General features: G+C 37.2%; 2 protein-coding genes across 8 annotated transcripts in view; both read right to left on the reverse strand.

Moving 5' to 3' along the window:
• Positions 1 to 27990, reverse strand: part of LOC143853464 (Early-responsive to dehydration stress protein (ERD4)) — a 70695-nt gene that overhangs the window by 33605 nt on the left and 9100 nt on the right. For 6 of the 7 annotated variants that reach the window (XM_077363243.1, XM_077363245.1, XM_077363242.1 and 3 more), the window contains exons 3-4: positions 9552 to 9615; positions 5436 to 5648 (exon numbers count right to left, since the gene is read on the reverse strand). In XM_077363243.1, the coding sequence (XP_077219358.1) occupies positions 5436 to 5648; positions 9552 to 9615 (277 nt within the window). Of the gene's footprint in view, positions 1 to 5435; positions 5649 to 9279; positions 9327 to 9551; positions 9616 to 27990 lie in introns of those variants that run through there. The other variant, XM_077363246.1, reaches the window with a different exon arrangement.
• Positions 15248 to 27538, reverse strand: LOC143853148 (uncharacterized). The gene is made up of 3 exons (XM_077362881.1): positions 27394 to 27538; positions 15800 to 16004; positions 15248 to 15704 (listed from the first exon to the last, which is right to left on the reverse strand). Exons 1-3 carry the CDS (start codon positions 27536 to 27538, stop codon positions 15392 to 15394), a joined length of 663 nt encoding a protein of 220 aa, XP_077218996.1. The 3' UTR covers positions 15248 to 15391.

The following is a 27990-nucleotide window of genomic DNA, read 5'->3' on the forward strand; positions in this document are numbered from 1 at the left end:
AATGCTAATGAGGAAATCGAGAAAAAAAAAGAGGTCTGCAAGAGCGAGGATAGAGTAATTGGTGTGGCCGTGTGGCCTTGGCAGCTATTCGTCTTATTCTTAGTTTGTTTCTGTTTTTTGTAATTATGTAAAATACTCTTTAGTAAGCTTTTAAATGAGTTTTCAAATTTGTAAAAAAAAAAAAAAAAATTATTGTCTTTTGTTATCGGTCCGGGTTTAGAGTTATCTAAAAATCCAGGTCGTTACATGAGCTCCTAGGAAGAAACTTTTATCTCAAATGGAAGAAACGATATCCCGTACGCTATGTAACAACCCTATCTTGATATTTGATTGCAATTTGCATTAAGGTATTCATTTTATAGTTGCACTTAGATTACAGTTACATTCAGCTTTATGTAATCCAATGCTTCACCTGTGATTAATAAGCAAATTCTATGGATGAATTTTGTATGAGATTGTTTGTGAAACCAATGTTTTTTAAAGTTGTTATTAACTCAGAAATCAGTCTTTTCTGTGTGTGACTTGGTCAAATCAATGAAAAAATCTCCACTTCGTCTATAATTTTTGGGAGATGGGCATTCATGGTAGCTAGGAACCATCCATTGGTTAGTAAGTTCCTTCTAAGCCATTTTTATATGCTTTATTTTCAGTCACATGTCTGAATACCAATTAAAGCCCTACGGTAGGGATCGGGTATCCACACTATGCCATGGTAAACTACAGGTGTTACCAACGGCGCGAGCAGTCGATTAAATTGTCTTTGCAGAAAAAAAAAACTCCCAAATCTTGCTCCGATACCAAGTAGGGGTTCTAGAAATGATGTAGCACCACAAGAAGAAGATAAATGGAGAGAAAAATAGAGTGAGAAGAAGGTTGGAGAGAATGGAATAGATCCGACAACAGGTGATTCCTCTGTATTTATATGAAATACCCCAAAATACACTTACTTCGACGCTTATATACGCAATAATATGATATATAGATGATACACAAAGGTACAAATTAGGATGATTTCAACAGAAACTAATCGAATGGTTACAATCTGTCAAGATGTTAACTGGTTATATAAATGGATAAATAATAGATCCAAAGGAAGATGATCCTAATTATGCGAAGTAAGAATCTGAGAATCTTACTGTGATTATGTAACCCGGCATCAGCAGGGGATTGTTCTTATTAAGTACAGTACAGGATGGTGCATTGTTGCCAAGAAATAATCCCGTAAATACGATGTTGTTAGAATCTATTACTTCAAGACAGAAAAAATCTTATTCGAGGGGAGATGTCTATTGAGGAATATTATGGTATCCTTAGAAGAAGGGAAGAGCTATATCACAGCTACCTATCCATTGCTCTAAGTATTGAAGACATAGGGAAATATAAAGAACATAAGAATTTTTGAATTTTGATTGGAGAGATGTCTATCAGGGAATATTATGGCATCCTTAGAAGAAAAAGGGAAGAGCTATATCACCGCTACCTATCCATTGGTATTGAAGACATGGGGAAATATAAAGAATATAGAAGAATTTTTGAATTTCTAAATCGACTGAACTTTAATTTACCACACCATCCTCTTGACATCGCCTATGTTGTATGGTTAGCACATATATGCACTCATCAAGGTTCCAATATTTGAAAGTGGTTCAAAAAATATTGTGAAATCTTAAGGGGACACCTGACAAAGGTGTTCTATACGCCAATAAGGGACAGATGACCATAGAATGGTATGCAGATAAATAATGGGTTGATCCATGTATTGATTGTAGATCTATGAGTGGTTACTGCATATTCATTGTAGGTAACCTAGTAACCTAGAAGAGCAAGGAACACGTTGTGGTTGCTAGATCCAACATTGAGACTGAATGCTAAGTTATTGGCTCATGTTACATGAGAACTTATGTGGCTCCAAACACTTCTAAGAAGTTAGGCGTAAAGTTAATGGTCCCATAAACCCCATTGTGATAACCGGGAAGCCATTCATTTCACCCCTAACGTAGTCTAGGATGAGAGAACAAATTATATAGAGGTCAATTGTCACCTTGTGAGAGAAAAAGTTAAGCCGAAGATCATCATTGTTCCTTAAGTTGGAACAAAGGATCGGATTGCTGACATTCTAATCACAGTGTTCTCCGAAAGTCATTTAAAAAATATTCTTAGAACGCTATACATATTTGACATTTGTGTGCCAGCTCGAGGGAGAGTTTTGAAAGACTCTAGTTACATGGCTTTAGTATAGACTGTATAGTGGGCCACATCTTACGGTGTATTCATTGTTTATTTCTTGTTTATTCATGTAACATTTTTTTAATTCATGCAACTTAAGTCGGGGTATTTTTTTTATTATGTAATCTTTCACTTAAGTGAATAAAATAGGGCATGCCCCACATGGAGCAAACCCTCATTCACAAGCATTCTTTCCCTTCTGTTCTTCTCCTTACTTCTTGAGATCAACAAATTTCAACATATACTATTATAATTTTAGGGAAATTTGGTTATTTTTAATTGAAGATAGGAAGGAGTTTCATTTGGTTTTAGTGGGCCTCATAACAAAAATAGTATATCCATGATAGATCTTTTCACGGGTTCGAGTCACGGAAACAGCCTCTCTGTAAGGTTGCTCCATTGTGACCTGGTGGTAACGGATTCGAGTCACGGAAACAACCTCTCTGTAAAGCAGGGGTAAGGCTGCGTACATCTAGCCCTCCCCAGACCGCGCAATCGTGGGAGCCTCGTGCACTGGGCTGCCCTTTTTTTTTAGTGATAGATCTTTTCAGTTCTTCATATGACAATCTCAATAGGTTTATGGGGAGTTTCATTGTTCTTGAAGGACCCAAGCTTGTCTGGGATCATTTTAGAAGTATTTTGCAGTTAAAATGTCCGTAGGAAAGGCTTAGAAAATGTGTTGGACAGTGTGCTGGTGGTGAAAAGGGCCTACACTTATTATGTAAAACACTCTGTTTTGAGATTTTGATTGATTATGAGGCTTTAAGTTTATGAAAATTATCGTTGCTTAGCAGCTGATTTTGTCATTGAAAACAGCGCCCAATACTTTTGTTCTCTATATCATTTGTTGTTTTCTTCAAGTATCATACCGTCTTTGCTAACCTCTAAATATCAATATCGTGAAGTTGTGAAATCTTTATCACTGGTATTACAGTTGGTATCAGAGTGGGTTAATTGTTGCATTAATTGGTATCATAGCAAGATTGCCTCCTGGGCTTTCTACTAGTTGCCATGGCTATAGGTGGTGCAACAGGAAAAATCATCCAATTCTTTGGTGCAATTCATGCCTTGACAAGAAAAGTAAATGCCTTGATGGGGTAGATGCATAGAGTACAACAAGAACTAGACTACGGTGGGCTGTTCAAGTGTTGAAGCTGAATACAACATAGTGGTTGTAACTAGTAACTACTTGAGTTTATTTGGTTAAAGGAAATTCTTGGAGATGGGGGTTTTAATGCAGGAGACAACACCTAGCTAGCACCTGGCTTTCCTGAACCTTGCTCCTACGCCTCAGGATCGCTTGTTCGTTTGACCTGGAGGATTGAACGGATCCGTCTTTGGTGGTAATCAAGTTATTTACCTCGCATAAAATCCTGTTTACCCTGAGAGAAGAATATTGGCGTTAATTGTCACTTCATTCAAGAGAAGGTGGAAATTGAAGAGATTTCCATACCCTACATTTGTAGGGCTGAACATGTAGCTGTCGAACTCACCAAAGCTTACCAAGAAATCAGAATCACATGATCACTACCAAGCTGGGACTGATGGATATTTGTTCGTCATCCTGAGTGAGAGTGTGAAAGGTATATGGTGTAATTAGTTTAATCTTAATGTTAAGATATTTCACCCTCACTAGGGGTATTTGCATAAATACATCATAAGTGATTAATAAAGAATCTCTCCATGTATAGAAGAGGCAATATTGCCTTCTCCAAAAAGGTCATATTCTTCTAACTTCAACATATAATTCCAATGCAAGGTGGATAAATCTTTTTGAGATACTGCTACTCCAATTTGTAGAAAAGTACCATAGTGAGCCCAAATATTTGATCTCACATGTCTTTCCAAGTCTTCCGAGATTGGATATAGGTTCTCCATCCTAAATTACAATAATATCCTTATTATGCTAGTAAGATGGTAGTCATTTGTCTCCTATTTACAATGGTAGTATAGTTAGAACAGAATCTTCAGAACCAAATATAGAGCTTTCCCTCAGTAAATATATCTAGAAAAACCCAAGGTGTTAATTTTAGAACATAAATAGCCTTTGACAATGCGTATACCGTCCTCCCTCTAAAGGTGGCAACATATATCTTAGGTGCATCATAGAGCTTTCCTTAACTAAATATATCTAGAAAGACCCAAGGGGTTCATTTTAGACCGTAAATAGCCTTTGACAATGTGCATGCCGTCCTCCCTCTAAAGGTGGCAACATGTATCTTAGGTGCAATTACCTAAATACACCTTCATACATTAATAGGAAGTTATAGATATAAGAGTTCAAGTCCAAACGTAGTGAGGGCATTGACAATGCGCATACCGTCCTCCCTCTAAAGGTGGCAACAAATATCTTAGGTGCAATATAGAGCTTTCCCTCACTAAATATACCTAGAAAAACCCAAGGTGTTCATTTTAGACTGTAAATAGCCTTTGACAATTCACATACCGTCCTCCCTCTAAAGGTGGCAACATGTATCTTAGGTGCAATTACCTAAATACACCTTTATACATCAATAGGAAGTTGTAGATATAAGAGTTAAATTCCAAATGTAGTGAGGGCATCAGCACAAAAAATACGAAGTTTTAGATACAAGAGTTCAATTCCAAACATAGTGAGTGAGTCGGCACAAAAAAAACCCATTGATGTGAGCTCCTACCAATAGGATATAATTGCTAATTTCAACTCGTCAAAGTGGAATATAGCATCTCACTATGCTTTCAACTCCAATATTTCCTCCAAATGTGCGTTCTTATCAATGACCTAGTTTCCGTAACATGTATTTGCACCAGCCTATGTTAGCAGAAAGAGACAATTTCAAAACTAGGATCGGTAATAAGCCATCAATGGGTCCTACAAACACCATGCAGTGACAGTAAAGAATGATATTTAATGAGCAAGAAAGATCCAATTGGATGCTTGAGCATTGAAGTATTCTATTCTTTTCACTCTTCCATAAAAAAGATTGTCATGCTCATAAATTCTCACCTTCAAAATTAATCAAGGTATACTGTATAGGCATAGAAACCTTTTGGTATGAAGTATTTTCACAATTTAAAAGCTTACGTTACTATTCATAAAACATGAAAATATGAGTTCTGAAAATGCATTTTTTCTCATGAGTTCTAATTTCACAAATGGGACCAGACCCTGATAATTATATAAACCAAATGAAACCATTTTAGCATGGTAAATGATCTAAAGAACATACCAACAACGCCTCAACATGTTTCCCATCGTACAATATCTGATATGATTGATAAGAATATGGATGGTGTTTGGAGAAGAAGTGATCCACGCAACACCCACGAGTCTGGTGTTCAGGGCAAAAGGGTATCTCTCGAACTAAAATGGTGAACCGGTCAGGCCGATGTCTAATATTATAAAGGTGTTGGATCCTTATGTCCATGATCTCATTACACTCCTGTATATGAAAAAAGAACAGAAAGCATCATTCATATCAGATTGCCTAGACCTAAATTTCAAACAACAGCTCAACATAACAAGCATATAGATTCCATTTTAATTTAAAGAGCATCATAAGAAGCTCGTAGCAAATAAAATCACCAAAAAGTAGTGGAAACAATACAAAATGAATATATGGGCACTGTGGAGGACAATGAGTCTATTTCATATGTTGAATTCAATCACCATCTCGAGTACGAGTATCGAACGGATGAAGTCAAAATATTTGTTGCCACTCAGAAAATATTTGACCAGCATGTAGGCTGTTAAAGTATAAAAGAATAAATAACGCCGCCTCAAACAACTTAAGCTTTTGGAGTAACTGGTTGTTTCACATGGTATCAGAGCAAAGGTCCTGAGTTCAAACCTCCTTGATGCCAAAAATCCACATGTAATGGTCAACCCAAAAAGTGGGGTCACATGTGCCAAGTGTAGGCAAATCCAAAGGAGGAGGGGCCACACGTGAGGGGGAGTGTGTAAGTATAAAAGAATAAATATTTCCTTCTCCAACAGCTTAAGCTTTTGGAGTAACTGGTTGTTTCACATAGGCATATATGCATTAGAGGCACTTTAGGGACAATGTGATGCAAGATAAAATCATGTAGTCCATAATTTAGCAAAGCTGATCTTGGAGAAGAAGAGGGTCTAACGAACTCAAGAAGTAGGGCCAAAGGTGGCCAAAAATCATGCTAACGTCAACGGTGAGTCCTATAGATCTCTGTTATCACAAAAATTGCCACTCTTTATCATTACGATTCATGGATATTTTTAGTATTTTTTATTTTTGGGTGAAGTTTCATTAGATGGGCACTATGAAAATAAAACAGAATTTTTTAGGTTGGAAATTGGAGATTTTCTAATTTTTAAAGTTTTCAAGTGGAGATAGTGGAATATCTAGGCTGTGAAAAGCATCTTCTGATAGGGGAAAAAGTCCAAAATTGAGTTTAGCAAGTAAAGATTCTAATTTTAGAAGTCCGTTTATCGTGTTCGTCAGACCACAACATGTAATACAGTTTCTATATTTATTTTTGGTTGCTCTAATTTTATTTTTGGGTGAAGTTTCATTAGATGGGCACTACGAAAATAAAACATAATTTTTTAGGTTGGAAATTGGAGATTTTCTAATTTTTAAAGTTTTCAAGTGGAGATAGTGGTATATCTAGCCTGTGAAAAGCATCTTCTGATAGGGGAAAAAGTCCCAAATTGAGTTTAGCAAGTAAAGATTCTAATTTTAGAAGTTTGTTTATTATGTTCGTCAGACCACAACATGTAATACAGTTTCTATATTTATTTTTGGTTGCTCTAAAATAGAAATAAGGCCTTATTTAGGTTGATCTAAGGGATGGGATTGATCTTATAGCAATGCTTATTTATTTGGAAATAGAACCGATGCATAAAATTAAACTAGGGGTTTAAGGTATTTTGGGCATATATATATATATATATATATATATATATATATATATATATGTGTGTGTGTGTGTGTGTGTGTGTGTGTGTGTGTGTGTGTGTGTGTTAAGTGTAGAGAAGAGAAGAGAATGGGAGAAAATGAGTGAATTAGAGACTTGCCCTCCCCCCCCCCTCACTAATGTATTTATATAAGAGAAAAGAAGTATAATGACCAAAATGCCCTTAGGCACATATACACCTTCTAACACTCCCCCTCAAGGTAGAATGTATATATCATACATTCCTAGATTGTTACAAATATCTTCAATGACTTGGTAAATATATCGGCTAGTTGGTCCACTGATCGAGTGGAAGTGGTGCTTATCTCACCTTCTGAATTCTTTGAAGACTAAAGTGACGGTCCACTTCAATATGTCTTCCATCTCCTACTTTCCCTGTGAACTCTCTTGTTGCTTCCGGTACTCGTTCCCATTCTAAAGCCTATCCTATTTCTAATTTTGTGTCCTATGATAATCTCACCCCTGTATTTCATAGCTTTGTCTATTATTTGTCTTCTGTTTCTTTACCGCAGTAAGTGGCCGAGGCCCTTGCTCACCCAGGATGGCACCCCGCTATGGACCTTGAGATGGGTGCCCTTCAGGCCAATTAGATATGGGATTTGGTATCTCTTCCTTAGAGTGCTCAACCTGTGGGCTGTCATTGAGTTTTCTCTATCAAATACTTGCCAACTGGGACATTTGAGCGCCTAAAGGCGCGCTTAGTTGTGAAGGGGTACACACAGACATTTGGGGTTGACTATACTAAGACTTTCTCCTCAATTTCCAAAATTCCTTCAATTCGCCATGTTGCTTTCCTTGGTTGTTAACCGTGGTTGGCCCCTGTATCAGTTAGATGTGAATGACGCTTTTCTTCATGGTGACCTCACTGAGGAGGTGTACATATAGCAACCTTCTTGGTATGTTGCTCAGGGGGAGATTGTGTCGATTGCGGAAATCTCTTTATGGCCTAAAGCAATCTCCTAGAGCATGGTTTGGGATATTCAGATATTCGGATATGCGGTTTGGCATGAAACATTGTTTAGTTGATCACTCAGTCTTTAGCCATCAGTTTGATGCCGGATAAGTCCTAATAGTATACGTGGATGATATTATCATTACTAGGAGTGACTCAATGGGAATAAAGAAGTTAAAGGCCTTCTTGCAGAAAGAGTCTTCCATCAAAGACCTAGGGTGTCTAAGATATTTTCTGGGGATTAAGGTAGCTTATTCTCGTAGTAATCTCTCCCTCTTGCAGAGAAAATATGTTCTAGATCTATTGGATGAGACAGGTCCTCTGAGTCTGAAACCAGATGTTGTTCCCACTGACCCACATACAAAGCCGCTTCCAGAAGAGGAAGACTTGTTCGATGACCCTGGCAGGTACAGACGGCTAGTTGGGAAACTTATATACCTCATAGTCACTCGTCCAGATATTTCATATGCAATAGGGGTAGTTAGCTAGTTCATGAGTACACCACATACCTCCCACTAGGCAGCCGTGATTCAGAGTCTTCTCTACGTAAAAAGCATGCCAGGGAAAGGTCTATTGTTCAAGAAACATGGCCATGAGAAGTTGGAGGGATTTTGTGATGCAGACTGGACAGGTCACCAGCAGATAGGAGATCCACTACTGGATATTTTACCTTTGTTGGGGTAACTTAGTATCGTGGCGAAGTAAGAAACAAGACGTAGTAGCCAAATCAAGTGCAGAAGCCGAATACCAAGCCATGTCACATACAAGTGGAGAGCTTATCTGGTTGCACTCTCTCCTCCCTAAGATTGGTTTCTCTTCATCATCCCCAGCTCGGCTTTATTGTGATAATAAGGTTGTTATCCACATTGCTACCAATCCAGTTTTTCAGAAGAGAACCAAGCACATCGAAGTAGACTGTCATTTCATCCGTCAAAGGATCCAGAAGGGAGAGATGCACAAAATTCACTCGATTGGTGGATCAACTAGCCGATGTGTTTACCAAGTCATTGAATAAAGCAAAGGTAACTAATATTTGTAACAAGCTAGGACTATATGATATATACAATCCAGCTTGGGGGGGAGTGTCAGAAGATATATATACCTAAGGGTACTCATCTTTTATAGATATATGTATATATAGATATATCTGTGTTTGAGTGGGAGATTACCTCTAACTCACTTCTTCTCTCATTCTTCTCTCCTCACCCTTCTCTTAACGCCAGTTTTAAGTATTACAACTTGAAGAAATGAGCTAAAAGATAGAAAATTGATTAGGAAGACATTTTCTTCAAGAAAAAAAAGATTAGGAAGACATTAGACCATTCCAAATAAGAAAATCTTCCAATATTTATCAGTTAATATTGCTGTCCAAAATATTGCATAAAATGCTTCCACAAATAACTTCTGCAAAGTATCAAGAATGATTGAGTGAAATCCTCACCTTATACAGTAGGTACAATCCATAAAAAGATATAAAACATAGGCATGAAAAATGTACCCAAAGCCTGCCACATAAGAAAAAGATCCAGAAATTGATTTCAAGGAAAATTTTCCCAGGATGAAGTAAAATAACTTCAAAGAAAAATAATATATAATAGGCATTGAAACATGTGAAAGAATATCCAGATTTCAGCTTGCCATTTCTAACCAAGTGTATTATGTATGAACAAGTAAACATGCAGGGGATCTTTCAGAAGATGGAACAATCAACTGCTGAAAAACAAAATCTTTGCCAAACTTATTTAGTGAATTCATAGTGCAATGAGGATGACCAAATAGGATGAGTCAATAATTATGCCACCTAATTCAACATGCCAAATCGTGGCACACTGGGGAAAAAGGTATAGCTTGCAAATGTACTATAAAACACAAAACCAACTCTTGTAATCGTTTCTGACTAAGAAATTATTTGAAAATACGATTGACTCAAAAACGAATTATAAGAAAATGGGGAAGATAATAACTAGAAAATATCCAGTAGGAAGCTTAAGAAAGTTTTGTCAAGATTATGTGGACCCTTTGTAGGTGTGGACCATACGGGCAATAGGAGGAATATCAGATGCTGCTGTCTTATTAAAGGACTACTTTAAAAGTATAACTCAAAATTTAGTGGGAAATGTGTTTCACCATATCTTGTTTTTCCTGAATTTTAAAACCCTTAAGCATCAAATTTTAGTCCCACATTGGTTGGGAATAAAAACTTTCCACGTTATATAAATGTTGATCGTTTTCGTAGAGTTGCGATCTAGAGAAGAGAGGAGCCTTGGGAAAGATCTTCACACCATGTGTGGTGGGTGCTGCCGATCCAAGCTGGGTTGGGCAGTGGCTTGTGCATGTGTGTGTTTACTCTGTAAGGAGTAAGGACCCCTCCAGCATTCTATTTATTTAACTTAATTTAGGTTATTAACCTTTTTTACCATATTTAGGTTATTAACCTTTTCAATGATGGTTTTATGCTACTTTTTTTAGAACATTTTCTAACGTTCTATTTTTTTTTGGTTAAAACGTGCCTAGTGCGGAGCATGTGATTAGAATGATAACGTCGTTGGGAGACAGTTAAGGGAAATAGTGTTCTAAAATAAGTTACTCTCTTCTTCAATAGGCTCAGAAAATCCTACCTCTCTTTGCAATGTATTTTTCTGCTTTCTATTCACTTGTGCATCCCCTTCATTTAGGTTTCACAATCAAGGAAACATAAGCGCACTCGTTGATATTGCAGTCTGCGTGAGTGCACGTTAACATCGAACGACATGTCTTTGGTTTTAGGAGGCAGTATTCAGGAAACCCATCTACACCTTAGAGACCATCTAGTTTGGGCAATATTTGGTTTAAGGGCAGTAAGCTTTGACTCGTGGCTCGACTAAATTGATAAGTTTATCTTCCTTGATTTTCTAATATTCTTCATGATTTATCTTTTAAATTTCTTAGAGACAACATTTGTTCTATATTTGCCTATTCATCTCAATGAACTTGGACAATAACTTGTATTTACTTGCTTGAGGACATACAATTTTGTAATTTTTACGAGTATTATAATACTATATTTGCAAACATCTCAGATTAAAATCTTAAGCCAAATATTTTGAATTTCCTATTGGTCAAATATGACTTCTCATCCCAATAGATCTAAAAATTCTATAGTTTTAATTTTAGGAGAAGAAAACATAAAAATCTTTTTCTTAACCACTCTAGAATTGGATTGTGCTATGGAAATCAGATATTAACTACCTACAGAATGAATTGATTAGATTTCCATGAATTGATCAGAATGAATCTTTTTTTTAAAGGATAAGAGAAGAACCACTCTAGAATTGGATTGTGTTATGGAAATCGGATATTAACAACCAAGAGAATGAATTGACTAGATCTCACATGACACAAAAAAGGATAAGAGAAGAATATTTATGCAAAGCTTATATGCTGAATTGTTTAAGTTTAGATAATAAACTTTATGATTTTATTGTGGGATCAATACTGCAAAAGAACTTTATGAAACCCATGAATGTAAATATCTAGTTGAAGCAGCTGGATCAAGAAACATGTATCAGGAAAATACTTTTGATTTCAAATGATTGATTATAAATCAAAGATGGACCAAGTCAGTTGAAGGCATTTCCACCCCATCTTTTTTTTATCCCGTGATGTTAGCTTCACCAAGTTTTTATTTTAAAAAACTGATATGCTAAGGCATGGCCAGAATCCATTTTCATAAAGAATAGAATGAGCTACTCTCCATGAAAATGGGTTGAAATTTTGAGTCCCATTTGTCTAGCAACAGACGCTTGTTTTTACACTTCCAAGTGACAAATTGCCTCCAACTTGAAGAGGTCCAAGGGATTGGTGGTGTAGAGGCTTCAGTTCATCATTTTCATGAAGTATAGCGCATGTTTCATTTACTCAAACAATTAGTGTTAGTATGGGATGATGTAATGACCCGCCCCACAGGGGCAGGTAAAGTTAACAATTTTTATTAAATCTTGGCCATATATCCTTCGATCAAAGATCAACGGTCTAGATCTTTGATTTGGAGCCGTTCGGACTATCAGATTCGCACTTACTATAAATAGTAAACCCCGTTTTTACTATAAATAGTAATCCCACCACCTTATTTATAATTCACTTTTGGGACATCAAACGTTCGATGTGATTTAGGCTTCATTAGATGGGTTTTCAACTATGTATCCAACGGGCCCAAAACTTTGCAATTTTGACGCGATTTGGCGAAGTTATGGGCCTTTTTTCCGTTAAGGTGGAACCTTATGATGGGATTTGTCCTATTAGGCCACATATTGTTTAAAAATTTTATATTTTAGTTTATTTACTTCATTTACTAAAGATAGAATTAAAGAGACCTAAACAACTTGAACTCTTGCCATTCTTTTAGACTTAGAATAGGAATCATACACTAGGCCTAATAAAAAAAGAAAAAAATATACATGGACTCTCAATTCACGCCCAACTTGTGCGCACGCCCATTGTAGAGAGAGAGAGAGAGAGAGAGAGAGAGAGAGAGAGAGAGAGAGAGAGAAGAAAAGAAAGAAGAGAAAGAGAAAGAAAAAGAGGAGAAAAAAGAAAAGAAAAGAAGATCAGAGGCTTTTCTTCAATCCGATTTTTCTCTTTCGAGTAAGTACCCAAAACATGTATTTTTCGTATTTCTTGGTTTAAATTCAATCTTTTTGTTTTTGTTTGAGTCAATTTAATCTAATTAGGGTTTACACCATGTTTACTTAAATGCTTTGGTTACTTTAAGGATCAAGAACCTTATTTTGGAATTTCTTTTCAAAATCTTATACCCTAAATTAGTATATATTTTGTTTTCTTTTTGTAGAATTCCACTAGGAGTAAACCCAAAGTAATTAAGGGTTGCTTTTGAATGATTAAAAGCCATGTGTGTGATTTTATTGGAAATTTGCCGCTGCTTGTCGGAAAAATCAGCACTTAAAAGTGACTGTTTTGCATGGGTTGCTTTTGAATGATTAAAAGCCATGTGTGTGATTTTATTGGGAATTTGCCGCTACTTTTCGGAAAAATCAGCACTTAAAAGTGACTGTTTTCCATGGGTTTTAGTGAGTTTTTGAACCCTAAGTTTTATAGGTTGTTTTTCATGTAAAGTATGATACGTGGGTGTATATGCCTTAGAGGTTTTATATGGGTTTTTAAGAGTGTATTTCCCCAAAAGTCAGCATATAAGCAGTGTAAATATGGGCTGTTTTGTGATGATTTTTTTACTTATATACTTTACAAGTAATAGGTATTGTCTTATGTGAAGTATGTGTCATATATATAGGATATTTAAAACTTGCAAGGGGCTGATTTCTATAAAAATCAGCAAGTATTATTGAGTCTAAGGACTGTTTTTGTGTATTCTATTATATAAAATTGATATATGGGGTATAAACATTGTTTTTCAAAGAGGGTATGACATATGAGAAAAGAGTAGGTACTCCCTGGAGTAGATAACTTATCTACTCCCTAGCTTAAAATAACAGTTGGGGCCACATTGTTTGGGTGATCCAAAGCATTCATTTGATGGGCCCTCACATCGATAGGGTGTGCCCAAAAAATCAGCCTGATAGGATCATCCTAACCCTATGAACTGTGGAGGCGAAAATGGACATGTATAAACCTACACAAATCTGTCCATTTTTTGCCTCCACAGTTCATAGCGTTAGGATGATCCTATCGGGCTGATTTTTTGGGTAGACCCTATCTATGTGAGGGCCCATCAAATGAATGCTTTGGATCACTCAAACAATGTGGCCCCAACTGTTATTTTAAGCTAGAAGTAGATAAGTTATCTACTCCAGGGAGTACCTGCTCTTCTCTCATGATATATATATATATATATATATATATATATATATATATATATATATATATATAATCTACAAGCTTCAGGGCGTTATTTTGATTAAAAATCAGCACTTAAGGTTATAAAAAAATTAAGTTTTGATGAGAATCGTAAATACGACATGGTTACGATAAGCTTCTTTAAGGCGGAAGGTTATGTTTAGGTTTGCATGTGAAAATAGTTTGGAAATAGATTTAGTGAGGGGAAACAAATACGTTAGGAGGAACAAATAAAATTAAAGAAGAATTTGAAACACTAAAGATAATTGGATTGACACCCACTAACACGTCATATTTTCACGTCATATTTTCAGGTGACCTTCCAAGTGACACAGAACATCATACTTCATCTCTTTACACTAAAAAAATTCAAGGTAAGTGATAGTGGACTATATGATAATGGTTCCTTTAATAGCTTTGATATTATAGTTTTATTCCCTGTGATCATGCTCATGTCCTTCGTTTCCTATATTTTAGAACTACAAAACAATAACCACATGAAATAGTTGTTTTATATCTTTTTTATTTTTGGTCATATGCATATACGTGATGACTTTGTGCCGCATTACTTCGGTATGAAATGGATATTGACCCATATATATACACACACATATATATATATATATGGGGGCGAGGTATCTGAGGTAGAGTTTTTATATAGGGCATCTCCCATGTTGTTTGACTCATCCAAGCCATTCATTCCATAGAAGCTGACAGAGATAGGTTGTTCCTAAGAAACCATCTCCATAGGATCCTCCTACCCGTTTGATCTGTAGAGGCACAAAATGGACCATGTTGTAGACGTCCATTTTAAACCTCCACAAATCATTGCTTACCATGATCCTATGAAGATGATTTCTTAGGAACACCCTATCTATGTTAGGTCCTATAGAATCAATATCTAACATAACCCAAACAACATTGGCAGCCACCCTATTTAAAAACTCTACCTCAGAAATTTTATCTGAGCTTGAGCTCAGAAACCATTTACTATATATATATATATATATATATATATATATATATATATGGAAAAGGTTTATGAGGTATTGCGCAACCTGAGCAGCACTCTATATATGCCATCTCCCATGGTGTCTGACTCCTCCTTAGTTGTAAATTCCGTTTCAGTCGCCATTTCGTTTTGGCCACCGAAACGAAATTTCGGTGGGATTTCGGTAATTTCGGTCGAAACTTTTCGTTCACACTAAAAATATATTAAAAAATATGAGAAAATTTCAAAAAAAATAAAATCAATAGAAAAAGATGAAAAACTAATAAATAGTCCAAAATATGTGTCCCAAAAGGCATATTCATTACTTAAACACATAAAGTCTTGCACAAGTCCAACTGATAGTCTGATACATAGAAAAACATAAAAAAAAAAGAGATACATGAAAGTGAAACATAGACAATAGCTAGTAGCAACAACTCTCAGTCATCATAACCCGGATGATCATACTCAATGTCTTCTTCGTCGTCGTCGTCGTCGTCGCCGCCGCCGTCATCACCACCTGGACCACCAGTAGGGACATCTTCTTCAAGAGGCATGAGAAAGTCGTCGTCGTCGTCGTCGTCGTCGTCGTCCTCGGCCCCAACCACAGCAGTAGGTGCTTCAAGATTTTCCCACCCAATGTCTTCCAGCGTGAATATGACATCTTCTTCTTCTGCAACCCAATCCATCATGACATCCAGATGGTCTATGCTCAAAGGGTCACTAGTGGTAGATGATTTCCTCAACAAGTCCCTGAAAAGAAAAACATTAAGTTTAATGTCAAAGGTTAAACTTAAAAGCTTAAAGTGATGAAGTGAGAGTTGAAAACATTATATTACGTTATATACCTTTCTCGAAACTTAAGATTGTAATGGACAAACACCAAGTCATCTAATCTCTGGTGCTCCAACCTATTTCTCTTTGCAGAGTGAATGTGTTCGAAGGTGCTCCAATTCCTTTCACACCCAGTCGCACTGCAGGTCTGACTGAGGATTCTAATCGCAAAGATCTGTAATTCTTCCACGTCACCTCCAAATTGATTCCACCATGCAACTGTAAAATAACAAATAGTAAAGCATTATTTGTTGAGAAACTGAAAGTTAAAATGAATTATACTTAATTAAACAAACAACTCAAATATACCTGGTCCTAACTTCGTTCGGTTGCGGATTGCAAATTTCATTCCAAACATACCCTTAGCCTCTCGATAATCCTCAATCTGATTGGTGATGAGGTCTTGTGTACCTTCATCAGGTACCAGTAGAGTGATGCATGCCAACAAGCCTCTGGTTACTTCACTGTGCCTAGAGAAGGTAGGAGTGAAAAAGAGAGCAGGGTTAGGAAAATATCCTGCTGCATGGAGGGGATTGTGGAGTTGCCTATCCCATCTTTGGTCGATGATCGTCCAGATGGGATTGTAATCTGATTTTCTCTTCAACCTCTCATTGATGTTCTCTTTGGCCTTATCCATGGCCTCATATAGGTAACCCATCGCCTGTTTGTCCTGCCGATCTACCAAACGCAGCACTCTCACTAAAGGCTCGCTGATGTTTAGAATGTACTTGCATTGGTCCCAAAAAGATTTATCCAACACAGTACTAATTAGCCCTTCACTCAGTGGGTGTTGGACAAACCTACTAGTACTATACTCATCAGACACAAACATCTGCTGAAGTGCTTTCCGATTCAACACCAGACTTTGTATGCTAATGAAATTTGTAGCAAATCTAGTTGCAGCAGGGCGGCACAACTCCTTCCCACCTGTAAACTTCTTCCTCATCAAATTCAAGAGGCTTCCATGGTTGTAGATGAACTTTGTAATCGTCCGAGCCCTCTCAATTGTGGTTGCTATGTGAGGAAATACAGTCGGTTTGCACAGATGCTCCAAGATGAGATCTAAGCAATGAGCTACGCACGGAGTCCAGAAGAATGTACCAAAGGCGGCTTCTAGTCTTTTTCCAACAGCTATGTAACTTGGCTCACTGTCAGTTACAAATTGCACCACATATTCCGGATTCACCTCTCCGACAATCTTTGCAAAGATATTGTATAATTCATCGGCATTCTTCACTATGCCAGACGCATCAACGGATTTGAGGAATATGACTCCTTTAGGGCAGTACACCAAAAAGTTGATTAGGGAACGTTGTTTGGTGTCTGTCCATCCATCTGCCATAATGCTACAGCCAGTGTATCTCCATGACATCTTAATCTCCTCCAAGTAATTGTTTACCTCATCCACTGTATTCTTCAAAATGGGACCCCTTAAAGCATGATAAGTAGGTGCCTTATAACCCGAACCCACGGCATTCACAGCATCAAACATAGGTTGCCAGAAAGGTGAATTGGCAACGTTGAAAGGGAGATTGGCATCGTAACAAAGCATGCCAACCGCCATGTCTGCTCTATCCATTGTTTCTTTAGTAGCCAAAGCACTTTTAATGCTTGGCTGGGCTCCAGGGGTTGTTCGTGGTGCAAAGAAATTCCTGATCCCTCCTGTGATTCCCTTTTTCTTCCTTTTTGTACCACTCGGTTCTACAAGAACTTCCTTACCTCTTCATTGAGGGACTTGAGGCAATTGTGTGTCAATGTCTTCTTCATCCTCCTCTTCTTCTTCGTCTGGTGTGCCATAAAAACCTCCAACCTCTGCTCTGGATAGGCTCATCCTAGCCCTTTCTTTTCTCTTTGCATCTAAAAGTTGCTTCATTCGATATTTTACATCTTCAGTCACTTTTTTGCATGATGCTACTTCACCAGGAACAGCCGCTAAATGTTCTTTCAAGCAGGTTATACCTCCACCCGATATGACTTTGCCACAGAATATGCAAGTTACTTTATTTTTTTGACCCCGAACCAATGTACCGTAAGCCCATGCCGGGTCATCCGATCTAGTGGGTGCCGAACCAATAGAGGATGCTCCTGCAGAAGGTCCCGAGCCCGACCCACTCATTCTGAAATGAAGTAGAAGAAGGGGGAAAATGAATTAGAAGAAAGAAAATTGAAACAAATTACAAAAAAATGAAGTAGAAGGGGACAAATGAAGTAAGAAATAAAGGAAAGGAAATGGAAAGAAATAAGGAGAACCTTGAGGTTGAACTTGAGTTGAAGAGAAAAAGAAAAAATTAGCCTTCACTCACTTGAAATAAGCCTTTGGAAATAGTTCTTGACTTCTTGTAGTGGTAAGTTGAATGTATGCCTTCCCTTTGCTCCAAAATAGACTTGGATTGAGTTGAAGAAGAGGGTAGACTTGTAGGAAATTTAGTATAATAGATAACGTAAGTGAAAGTAAAGAAAGAAAGAGAATCACTTATGTGAAGGTGGAGGATAAGAAGATAGGGAAAAGGCTATTTATAGAGTTTTTAATTGATTGTGCATTTAAAAATGACTAAAATACCCTTCCCAACAGCTATAAACGGTCACATTTTGAGGTTAAAATGGTCAAAAACCAAAAAGAACCGTTCCAAGGTAATTGTCGTAAATTCTGCAAAATCCAGTCAAACTAGCCGTTATTTTGAATTTAGGACGAAATTCAAAATTTCGTCCATTTCGTCCGAAATCCGGAATTTCGGTCAATTTCGAACGAAATTGACCGAAATTTTGCAGATTTCGTTTCGTTTTCGTTCCTAAACGAAATGTTTCGTCCATTTCGGACGAAACGAAACGAAATTTATAACTATGGACTCCTCCAACCTGTTCATTCTGTAGGACCTAGCATAGGTAGGGTGTCCCTTAGAAATCATCTCCATAGGATCATGGTATGTGTTGATTTGTCGAGTTTTAGAATGGACGACTAGAAACTAGGCGTCTATAGATTGAATGGTTAGGATGATTGTATGGAGCTGGTTTCTTAGGAACACCCTATGTAACAACTGGAAATTTTTGGAGTTTTATTTAAAATATTTTCACCCCAAAAGTTTATGATTCGGAGTGTATTAAATTAACCTAGTTAATATGTTTCATAAAAAGGGTTTCAAGGGATATTTTTGGCACTTTATAAAAAGTCAGTGGAGGCTTTAATTTTCGATTTTTGGTGGGACCCTACAATTTAGCCTGTAACTCATATTCTCTCATAACCGACCCTCTTGATTTTGATTTAAAATTTGATATTTGCACCCCAAGTTTTAATTAAAGTGGGTGTGGCAAGATTCCCAAACAAGATTATCACACTAGGCAATTGTGTGAGGGGCATTCTTGGCATACAATTTTGGGACGTGTTCCCATCTTTAGCAAGAAATCTAAAAATTTCAGCTGTGGGTATCACTTTCAAAAATTTTGGCGCTACTCCCATTTTGGATGAGATTACAATTAATTATTCCCTAGTTGGGGCGCCACTTGTGGGCCCATATTTTATATACATATATTATATGTCTATACTCATACATCATAAGTGAAGAACCGGCTTCCTTTTTAAGAAAACCTCTGTACATTTCTCCTTAGAAGGAAAACGTACAGTATTAACAAAATTAGAGAGCCACTTGCTTTACAAAGTGGAATTTTGGGGAAACTTACTTCAAATTTAATATATAAAGAAAGAAAGAAGTGGGGACGTGTGCACTTATGCCATCCCATACTTCCTTAAAATATTTTATGTGCCACCTTCAATCTTGCAATCAAAGATTTTCTTTCGTTAACCTTTTTAATTTTCCTTGGTGGATCAATTGGAAGCATGGTAAGTAAAAATAGAAAACTTATATAAATAGGGATTTCTTAGGTAGGAAATCCAATTTCATAAATTAAGAAGTCTTCCTCTTTTTCTCTCCCTCTTATGAACGTGTATTGCAGCCTTTCTATTCCCAACAAATTTTTAGAGAGAGAGAGAGAGGTGTTCGGTCATTAAAAGAAAAAGGAGAAGAGAAGTTCATATTGATTCTTTGACTACAAGTAAGTGCTCAGTGAACTAATCATTTCTTTTCTTCGAATAGGCTTATGTAACAAAAATAAAATGAAATAATGGGATTTCTAAAACCTTCTTACAAAGCCCATATCTTATCTCCTTGAGTTATAATTTGTCTTTTTCGGAACAAGACTATATACAGATAAATGGCAAATTAATTAATGTTCAAAAGAAATTAAGAAAACTTTTTGAGCACACATATTAGATAGGAGCCAAAGATTTTAGTTCCAAGATTTGTGCCTTGCCAATGTCAAATACATCTGTAAAATTTTTGGTAATCGACATTGGTATGCCAAACGAAATGTTATTGATAGTTTTCTTTTTATATCTACGCTTTCAACTGAAATTTTAATACCTTATGTACATCCAGTGCTTTTGTATTACGAGTTAGCACAGTATCTATATAAGCGTGCATATAATGTGGGATTTTATTTTTCATTTCGTTTCGTCAGTAATATATATTAATTTTGAAATTTTTCTTCGTGACAGTATTATTGTGTAGAAAATAGGTACATAGAAACTTCAAAATTTTCATGTCAATATCATGCGATGAACTTTATCATTTTCTCTAAAATACTGGAGGTTATCTAGTGCAAAATTTTTAGTACCTTAGACAGTACTATTATACGTATAAATTATTGGAAATTTTGTTATATATATAAACAGGTAGATGTCCTCTAATAAGATTTTTTTAAAATCGGTACTTTCATATTAAGTTAAGGAAATTTCTTATATTTTAGTTCGATTAGTGTTTTTAATATCAAGTTATTTTGATATCTATGTTCGTTATATAAGTAGTAAAGGCTGGAATGGCTAATTTAACACCTTAAATATAAGTAATCACTTATTCAAATAAATCGAGAATATTGGAGTAAAGAGAACTAGGTGCCTAACTTAGGATGAGATTTAGCGATTTAATGAAAAGCTTAGTTGTGTGTGCGGTTCCATGATCCCAGGATTTGTGCTTCTCTGATTCTTGTTAGAAGCGGCTTTGAATTTCCCAAGTTCTGACGACAAGGCAAGTTTTGGTTACTCACTTAATAATGTTTTTAATGTTGATGTGGTTTTCTTATTCTATTTTCCATAATAATGAAATGAATAATTTAGCATGTGTAATAAGAGTGGATTGTTCTAGGCATGTTATTCCGATTTCAATTATTTAATGCTTGGAATTGGATAATGATTGGAAAATTGAGAAATGGATTGCAAAATAATTGTACACATATTTAGGATTGAGAATAATGGGAGGGAGGAATAAGGAGAACCCTTAGATCCAACCTTGGGCGGAAAGCCAAAAGCCAACCAGTCCGAGAGCGTACGACAACTGGTGGCCGATGCATTGGGAGGAACCCTTGTGGTGAACCGATCGAAATCCTAAAGTGGATCACGTTCCATTAGGGAACGGAGGGTCCTTGATGGTCAATGATCACCGGCCAGGCTAGAAAGCCACCGCAGTACATGAGGAGAAAATCAATGGGAACTACCGCATGATCATTGGGGAAAAGGAGAGAGCATTTAAAGTTTCACACACGCATTGCATCTTATTATTATTTGCTTTAGTTATAAGTTGATAATAAGACTGCTACAGTTCATGTTTTATTATTGTTCCATTGTTGTAGAAAATATTATGGTGAAATGCATGTCGCTTAATTTCATTATTCAGAGAGTTTCCTTTACTTGCTTCTAACCCTCATATCCTACAGGAATGGTAGGTGAAGAGGAGGGAGCTTTTGCGAATGAAGACATTTGATGAGACCAATGCGGGCATTTGGGGTGCTAGAGTCATAGAGTGCGGATTGACATCATGGTCACTTCCGTGGTTTTGGTTTATTGGATTTAGGATTTATTATTTTGGTTATTCAGACTTTGGGTTTAATTATGTTAGTGGGTCTCAAATTTGGAGACATTTTTTTTATTGTTAGTTGTTCACGAGAATAATGATGGTGGGAAGGTTTTAATTTATTTAGTTTTAATTAATCGCTTCCGCTATTTGTTATCTGTTTTAAAAAATAAAAATAAAAAATTTCAGTGGTTTTGGTAGCGACCTCAGGCAATAGAAGCCAGGTCGTTACACCCTATCTATGTGAGGTCCAATGGAATGAACAGGTGGGATCATCGTTTTAAATTTCGGTGGAGACCGAAACCGAAATTTGGCGAAATTCAGAATTTCGGACTTTACCAGATTTCGGTCCGAAATTTCAAGAAAATATAATTTAAAAAAAAACAAAAAGAAACGGACCGAAGTTTTGAAATAAATTAAATAATCTTTTTAAATTTTTACGAAATTTCGGATTTCGCCGAAATTTCGGATTTCGGTGGGGTCCGAAATTAGTACCGAAACCGAAATTTAAAACCTTGGGTGGGATGAGTCACACAACATGGGAGATGGTGTTATATAGAGGCTTGCTCAGACTGCGCAATACCTCAGAAACCTCGCCCCATATATATATATATATATATAGTGGGAAAACTATTTTTGAGCTCAAGCTCAGATAGCTTATCTGAGCTCGAGCGTCAAAAACTCATGCGAGCCCACATTTTTGGGGTGATCCAAAGCATTCATTCGAAAGGCCCTTACATAGATAAGGTGTGTACCAAAATCAGATGGTTAGGATCATCCTAACCCTTCCATCTGTGGAGGGAAAACGGACAGACACTGTTTCTCCACAAATCTGCCCATTTTTTCCCTCCATCAATGGAAGGGTTAGGATGATCCTAAGCACGTGATTTTTTGTGGACACCATATCTATGTAAGGGTCTTTCAACTGAATGCTTTGGATCACCCCAAAAAGGTGGGCCCACACTGTTTTTGAGCTCAAGATCAGATAAGCTTATCTGAGCTTGAGCTCATAAACAGTTCTCCCATATTATATATTATATTATATGAGAAAAAGGTTCCTGCGCTCGAGCGCAGATAGCTTATATGTGCTCGAGTGCAGGAAACAAGGGTGGGGCCACATTGTTGGGGTGATCGTAAGCATTCATTTGAAAGGGCCTCATCATGGATGGGGTGTGTACCAAAAATCAGCTCCATTGGATCATCATAAGGTGTCCAAATGTGGGGGTGAAAATGGACAGATATGTTTGTCCACTAATCTGCCCATTTTTTCACCCCACAAATGGACACCCTAAGATGATCTAATGGAGCTGATTTTTGGTGGACACCCTATCCATGAAAGGGCCTTCCAAATGAATGCTTTGGATCCCTCCAACAATGTGGGCCCACCCCTGTTTTCACTTGAGCGCAGAAACTCTTTACTCATATTATATTATATATATATAGAGAGAGAAAAGTGTAGCTACACATACGTGTAGCTAACTTAGCTACACCGACGGCTTAAAATACAGTGGGCCCCACATTGTTTGGGTGATGCAAACCATTCATTTGATGGGCCCTCACATAGATACGGTGTGCCCAAAAAATCAGCTCCATAGGATCATCCCAACCCTACGATTTGTGGAGGCAAAAATGGACGTGTAAAAACCTTCACAAATCTTTCAATTTTTGCCTCCACAGTTTGAAGGGTTGAGATCATCCAATGGAGCTGATTTTTTGGGCACACCCTATCAATGTGAGGTCCTATCAAATGAATGGTTTGGATCACCCAAATAATGTGGGCCCACTGTATTTTAAGCCATCGGTGTAGCTAAGTTAGCTACACGTATGTGTAGCTTCACTTAACTCATATATATATATATATATATATATATATATATATATGATGACTTTGATCCACATGCTTCGATATGTGATGGATATTGCTGTTGTGTATATATACATATGATGATCTGGATTTGGGACCGTATACTTATGTAAACGATGTGATTTTTTATTGTGTCTATCTATATCTTTCCACCTATACGATACTTTGGTTTTTGCGTTATTTTTCTCTACCATGATCTATTGATACTTGCATGTTCTCATGTCTTTTGGCTATCGTCCCCATGATCTTATTGTGATTCTCATGATCCTAATCTCATTCTGTTGCCTATCTGATAATTGACATAAGGACCATTGTTGTAAAGCAATTTCATTATTGTGCACTCTCATTATGTGAGCCCACTATGTGATCTTGCCCAGCTTGTTCTGACTCAGTTACTACATACAGATTTTGTAGGTTGACATGATGACATGAACATAAAATAAGGGAGCATAAAGGGATCGAGTGAAGAGTGTCCGGTCAGGTGGCCTTGTTGGTTTGACTATCCTTGTCAGGGAACTTTTGGATTTTAATGATAATGGTTAGAAATTTCAAAAAGAAATATAATTAGTAATTTTAGATGTGTGTCGGCTTGTTTCCCTTTTTAGGTAGCGATTCGGATTTTAGGATTTTGGAAAAAGGAAAAAAATCACGTTTAAAAACAGCCCCTAAACTATTGATATCACCCAAAGGTAATTATTATAAACAAAGATAATTAAGAATAATAAAAGGAAATGGTCGCACATAAGCCTTTGGTGTGTGTGTGTGTCACTTGGAAATACGGATTGAGGAAACTTAGAATTTGGTATATCATTGTGTTTCAGATTCGGTAGCAATCCCTACTCAGACATAGAGGATTTCTTACTCTTTCATATCACAAATAACTAAGGTAGGTGACGGTACCCTAAACTTGTACTCTTAAGCAATGATTGATTTATATGCATGCAATGAAATTCTTAGTAAACATAGAATTATTCATGATAATGATGTAGTTAAGATGATTGTTTCTTATTAATATGCATCTCGCTCTCATGTTTGGTTATATTAGTAGCATGCAATAAATATTGGAAAATGATGCTATGCTAGTAGCTTACAAAAGATGAATGTTACGATTCCTTATTAAAGGAAAAAAAGATGTGGGACGCAAGAAAATTACTAAAAATATCTCTAAGATATTGAAAAAACAAGATATGGATGATATGCCAGAAAAACAGGTAACAAACAAAGGCAATGGGAAAATAATTTGGTGGATTGGGCTGAGGTATGAGTCGTCCAGGAATAATGAAATTCCGAGCCGGCCTTGGGTTTTAGCGCATCCCCTTGGCGGTAAATGCATCCTCTTAGACCATGATGTCAAGAGGCGGAGTGGCTATTAAGCACGTCGTAAAAAGTCCTCCATGCCCACTACCTGTAGACGAGGGTAGTGGAATGTATTGGAGGCAAGGTAACAATGAGGAGTTGGATTGGCTTGGGGAGTCGTCTCATGCATTAAATTAATAATAAACATAAACCTCTTAAATGTAAAATGTTGTATGTTTTATGAGATCAGTAGATTCACATTCAATGGATATTATGGCGTGTTCTTTTATTAATATTTCATGTTTCAATTTAAATAATTGTTATCACATGTTCACTTTTGGTACAATTGATGACATTGGATTACATGCTAACGAGGAGATCTAGAATTAAAAGGGGTGTGCAAGAGCAAGGATAGAGTAATTAGTGTAGCTGTGTGGCATTCGTGGCTATCCGTCTTATTCTTAGTTGTTGTTTTTTTTGTAATTATGTCAAATACTCTTGTTAGATCCTTTAGTAAACTTTTAATTGAGTTTTCAAATTTGTTAAAAAAAAATTGTTGCCTTTTGTTAACGGTCCGGGTTTAGAGTTATCCAAAAATCCGGGTCGTTACAACATTTCTTAGCCTGGTTTTCATGGCCTTGAATCAAACCTTGCATTTTCTTGGTGATTTTTTTGTTTATCTCAACTTACAATTATGTTGGTTAATATTAGAGCAGATCGGTTCGAGGTAATTTGGTGTCCAAAGATGGCTTAAAGAGGAGCATGTAAAGGAGTCACAGCCTGATTTTCATGGTACAAAACCTTCTTCTGATCTGTAGTGAGCAGATCTTCGAAAAGTGAGCAGATCATCGAAAGGTGCTAAGTTGCCTTTCCCATCAGCACAACCCATCATAGAATGCATTTCATACCCCCATCTTGGTCATCATACTGATGGATTTCGAATCGTAGAAGGAGATGGGTAAGTCAGAATCACCTTCCTAATCTTAGGCCAACACGGAAGACACAAGCACAAACTTCATTTGATAAAGAAATATTTTCCCTTCTGCTTGCGGCAAGCTTTCCGAACTTTTGCGACGGTAGAGGAGTTCAAAGTAGCCTTGTCGGGGATCTCTTCTCCAAACACTCGGAAGAAGCATCTTATTGTCTCCTTTACTCCTTTGGAATATATCTTAAAATCGTTTGTTGGAAGAAGATGTTCTTCTCATAAGATGCCTTGGATTGTTTTTTAGTCTTCATTTCAGACGGCGCCTTCAACTGGGGCTTTGTTCAAGAAAAAGTCATGTGTTAACTTTTTGTTTTTATAGATGCCGTGGAGTAATCTAAATAGGATTGATTCTTGGCCTTGCTATCGTTATCGAGATTCTTGCCTTTTGCTTCCCTTGACGATGTATCATTAGGGGTCGAAGGTTTACCCATGTAGAGTTCAGAATCAGCATAAAACAATTCTGCTTCTATAAATGGCTAAGTATTACTAAAGACTCTTCGCGCTTATGCATTAGGTGTCTTATATTTGAACAGATGCAAGGATGAAGATATGACTCCACGCCCATGCAGCCATGGACATCCTAGCAGTGAAATTTAGGACATAAAGATGTCGATCACATCAAAGATGACCTAAGACACGAAGTTTTAAAATTTCAATGTGAGTCGAATCGTGCATTAAGGCTCATTGACCGGTTCGGTTGAAACCATGGATGAAAATAGTGTTGGATGGAAGATTTATGGATGTGTATCTATGTTTTATTAATGTCTTCAAAGGGAGAAGGTTTATTGCGAAGTCGCAATCCAACATGATGCAATTAACCAGTGTATCTTCTAATTCACAGTCACTAAGAAAGGCGTAATTTGGACCATAGCCAAAGATCTTCATATGTGAAGAGATTCAAATGGTGAAATTTCCGCATTAGCCATAACTACCTTATAACTATTAGAAAAGTATATGGCAAAAATTAAAGTCGTCTGTAGTTCAGGAGACACGCATAATGCATCCTACACACTAAGAATAGATGGTATTTTCTATACATGTGTGAGTACATTATACATGACCGCATGATTTTGAGAGGCCACATAAGCATTTACATTATTACTAGAAGAAGGGGATGGATAAATTTTAGCTAATTGAGTCGAGGAGCGGGTGGTGATGTGATGAAATTCATTTAGTTCTCCAAGGAAACATAATGGGGTATCATCTTCAGTGAGTACACACAACATTGAAGACACGTCCCACGGAGTGACGTTATTTATTGCAGTGGTCGGAGTTCGAATTTGTAGGTCCCGAGTCACCCTTACAAAGAATCCATCAATCTACTCTTTTTGTATTACTTTGCAGAGAATCCGATACCAAAGCGTTTGCTTCATCTTCATATGCCAAAACGATCGTAACAAGGCTCTAAGAAGTCAATCGAGTCTAAATCCCCATCATCAATAGTGTTTGATACAGGAATCAAAACATGGTTGTCGCTCCTGGGTCAAGGTGGTGAAGATTCTACAGCTCGGTGTCAGGCCCCAGCATGTAGAGGGACGAACACGACTGACACTAGAGGTGTACCCCCAGGCTGGGCGTCGCCTCTGTGAAGAAAGGGAAGGCACACTTGACAGGAGGCATCATCCGAGACTCTTGTGAAGTCGACAGTGTCATATTTCCCCCTGCCACCATCATTGCCTTCCATCCCATCACCACCATCACCATCCATTCCTCATCCATATCGAACTTCGTGATCAACTCTGCCTCATTCTCTGTTGTCCTCAAACATAGAAGAGCTCACGCCCATCCAAGGGCACACCTCTAGTGCCACCCAAGTTTGCCCCTCTACAAATTGGAGCAGACATCAAGCCACAGAATCTTCGCCTCCTAGACTCGGGAGTGAAGCCCATATTTTAAATCATGTCCCCGGCTCCAACTTACCCGTCGCCCACAATTGATGATGACGAGTTGGAGTCAGCTGACTGCTCGGAACCACGTTACGATCGTTTTAATCAACATTCGCCATATTCGAAGAAGCAAACACCTCTATCGAATTCCTTGCAAAGTAATGCCAAAGGAGCAAATTGACAGAGTCATTGCAAGCGTAACTCGGGACCTACAAATTCGAACTCCCTCCACTGCAATAAATAACGAGATTGTGGGACGTGTCTTTGTATAATG

This window comes from Tasmannia lanceolata, unplaced genomic scaffold (assembly GCF_043159265.1).
Source record: "Tasmannia lanceolata isolate RefF3 unplaced genomic scaffold, GAP_Taslan_0.1 ptg000019l, whole genome shotgun sequence".
NCBI lineage: Eukaryota > Viridiplantae > Streptophyta > Magnoliopsida > Canellales > Winteraceae > Tasmannia > Tasmannia lanceolata.

Coding starts and splice junctions, on each gene's coding strand:
- LOC143853148 (XM_077362881.1), bottom strand. CDS start 27,538: ATGGATGGTGATGGTGGTGATGGGATGGAAGGCAATGATGGTGGCAGG. Junction 16,005..27,393: donor AGGCGACGCCCAGCCTGGGG/GTACACCTCTAG, acceptor GTTATTTTACAG/TTGCATGGTGGAATCAATTT. Junction 15,705..15,799: donor AATCTTAAGTTTCGAGAAAG/GTATATAACGTA, acceptor TTTTCTTTTCAG/GGACTTGTTGAGGAAATCAT.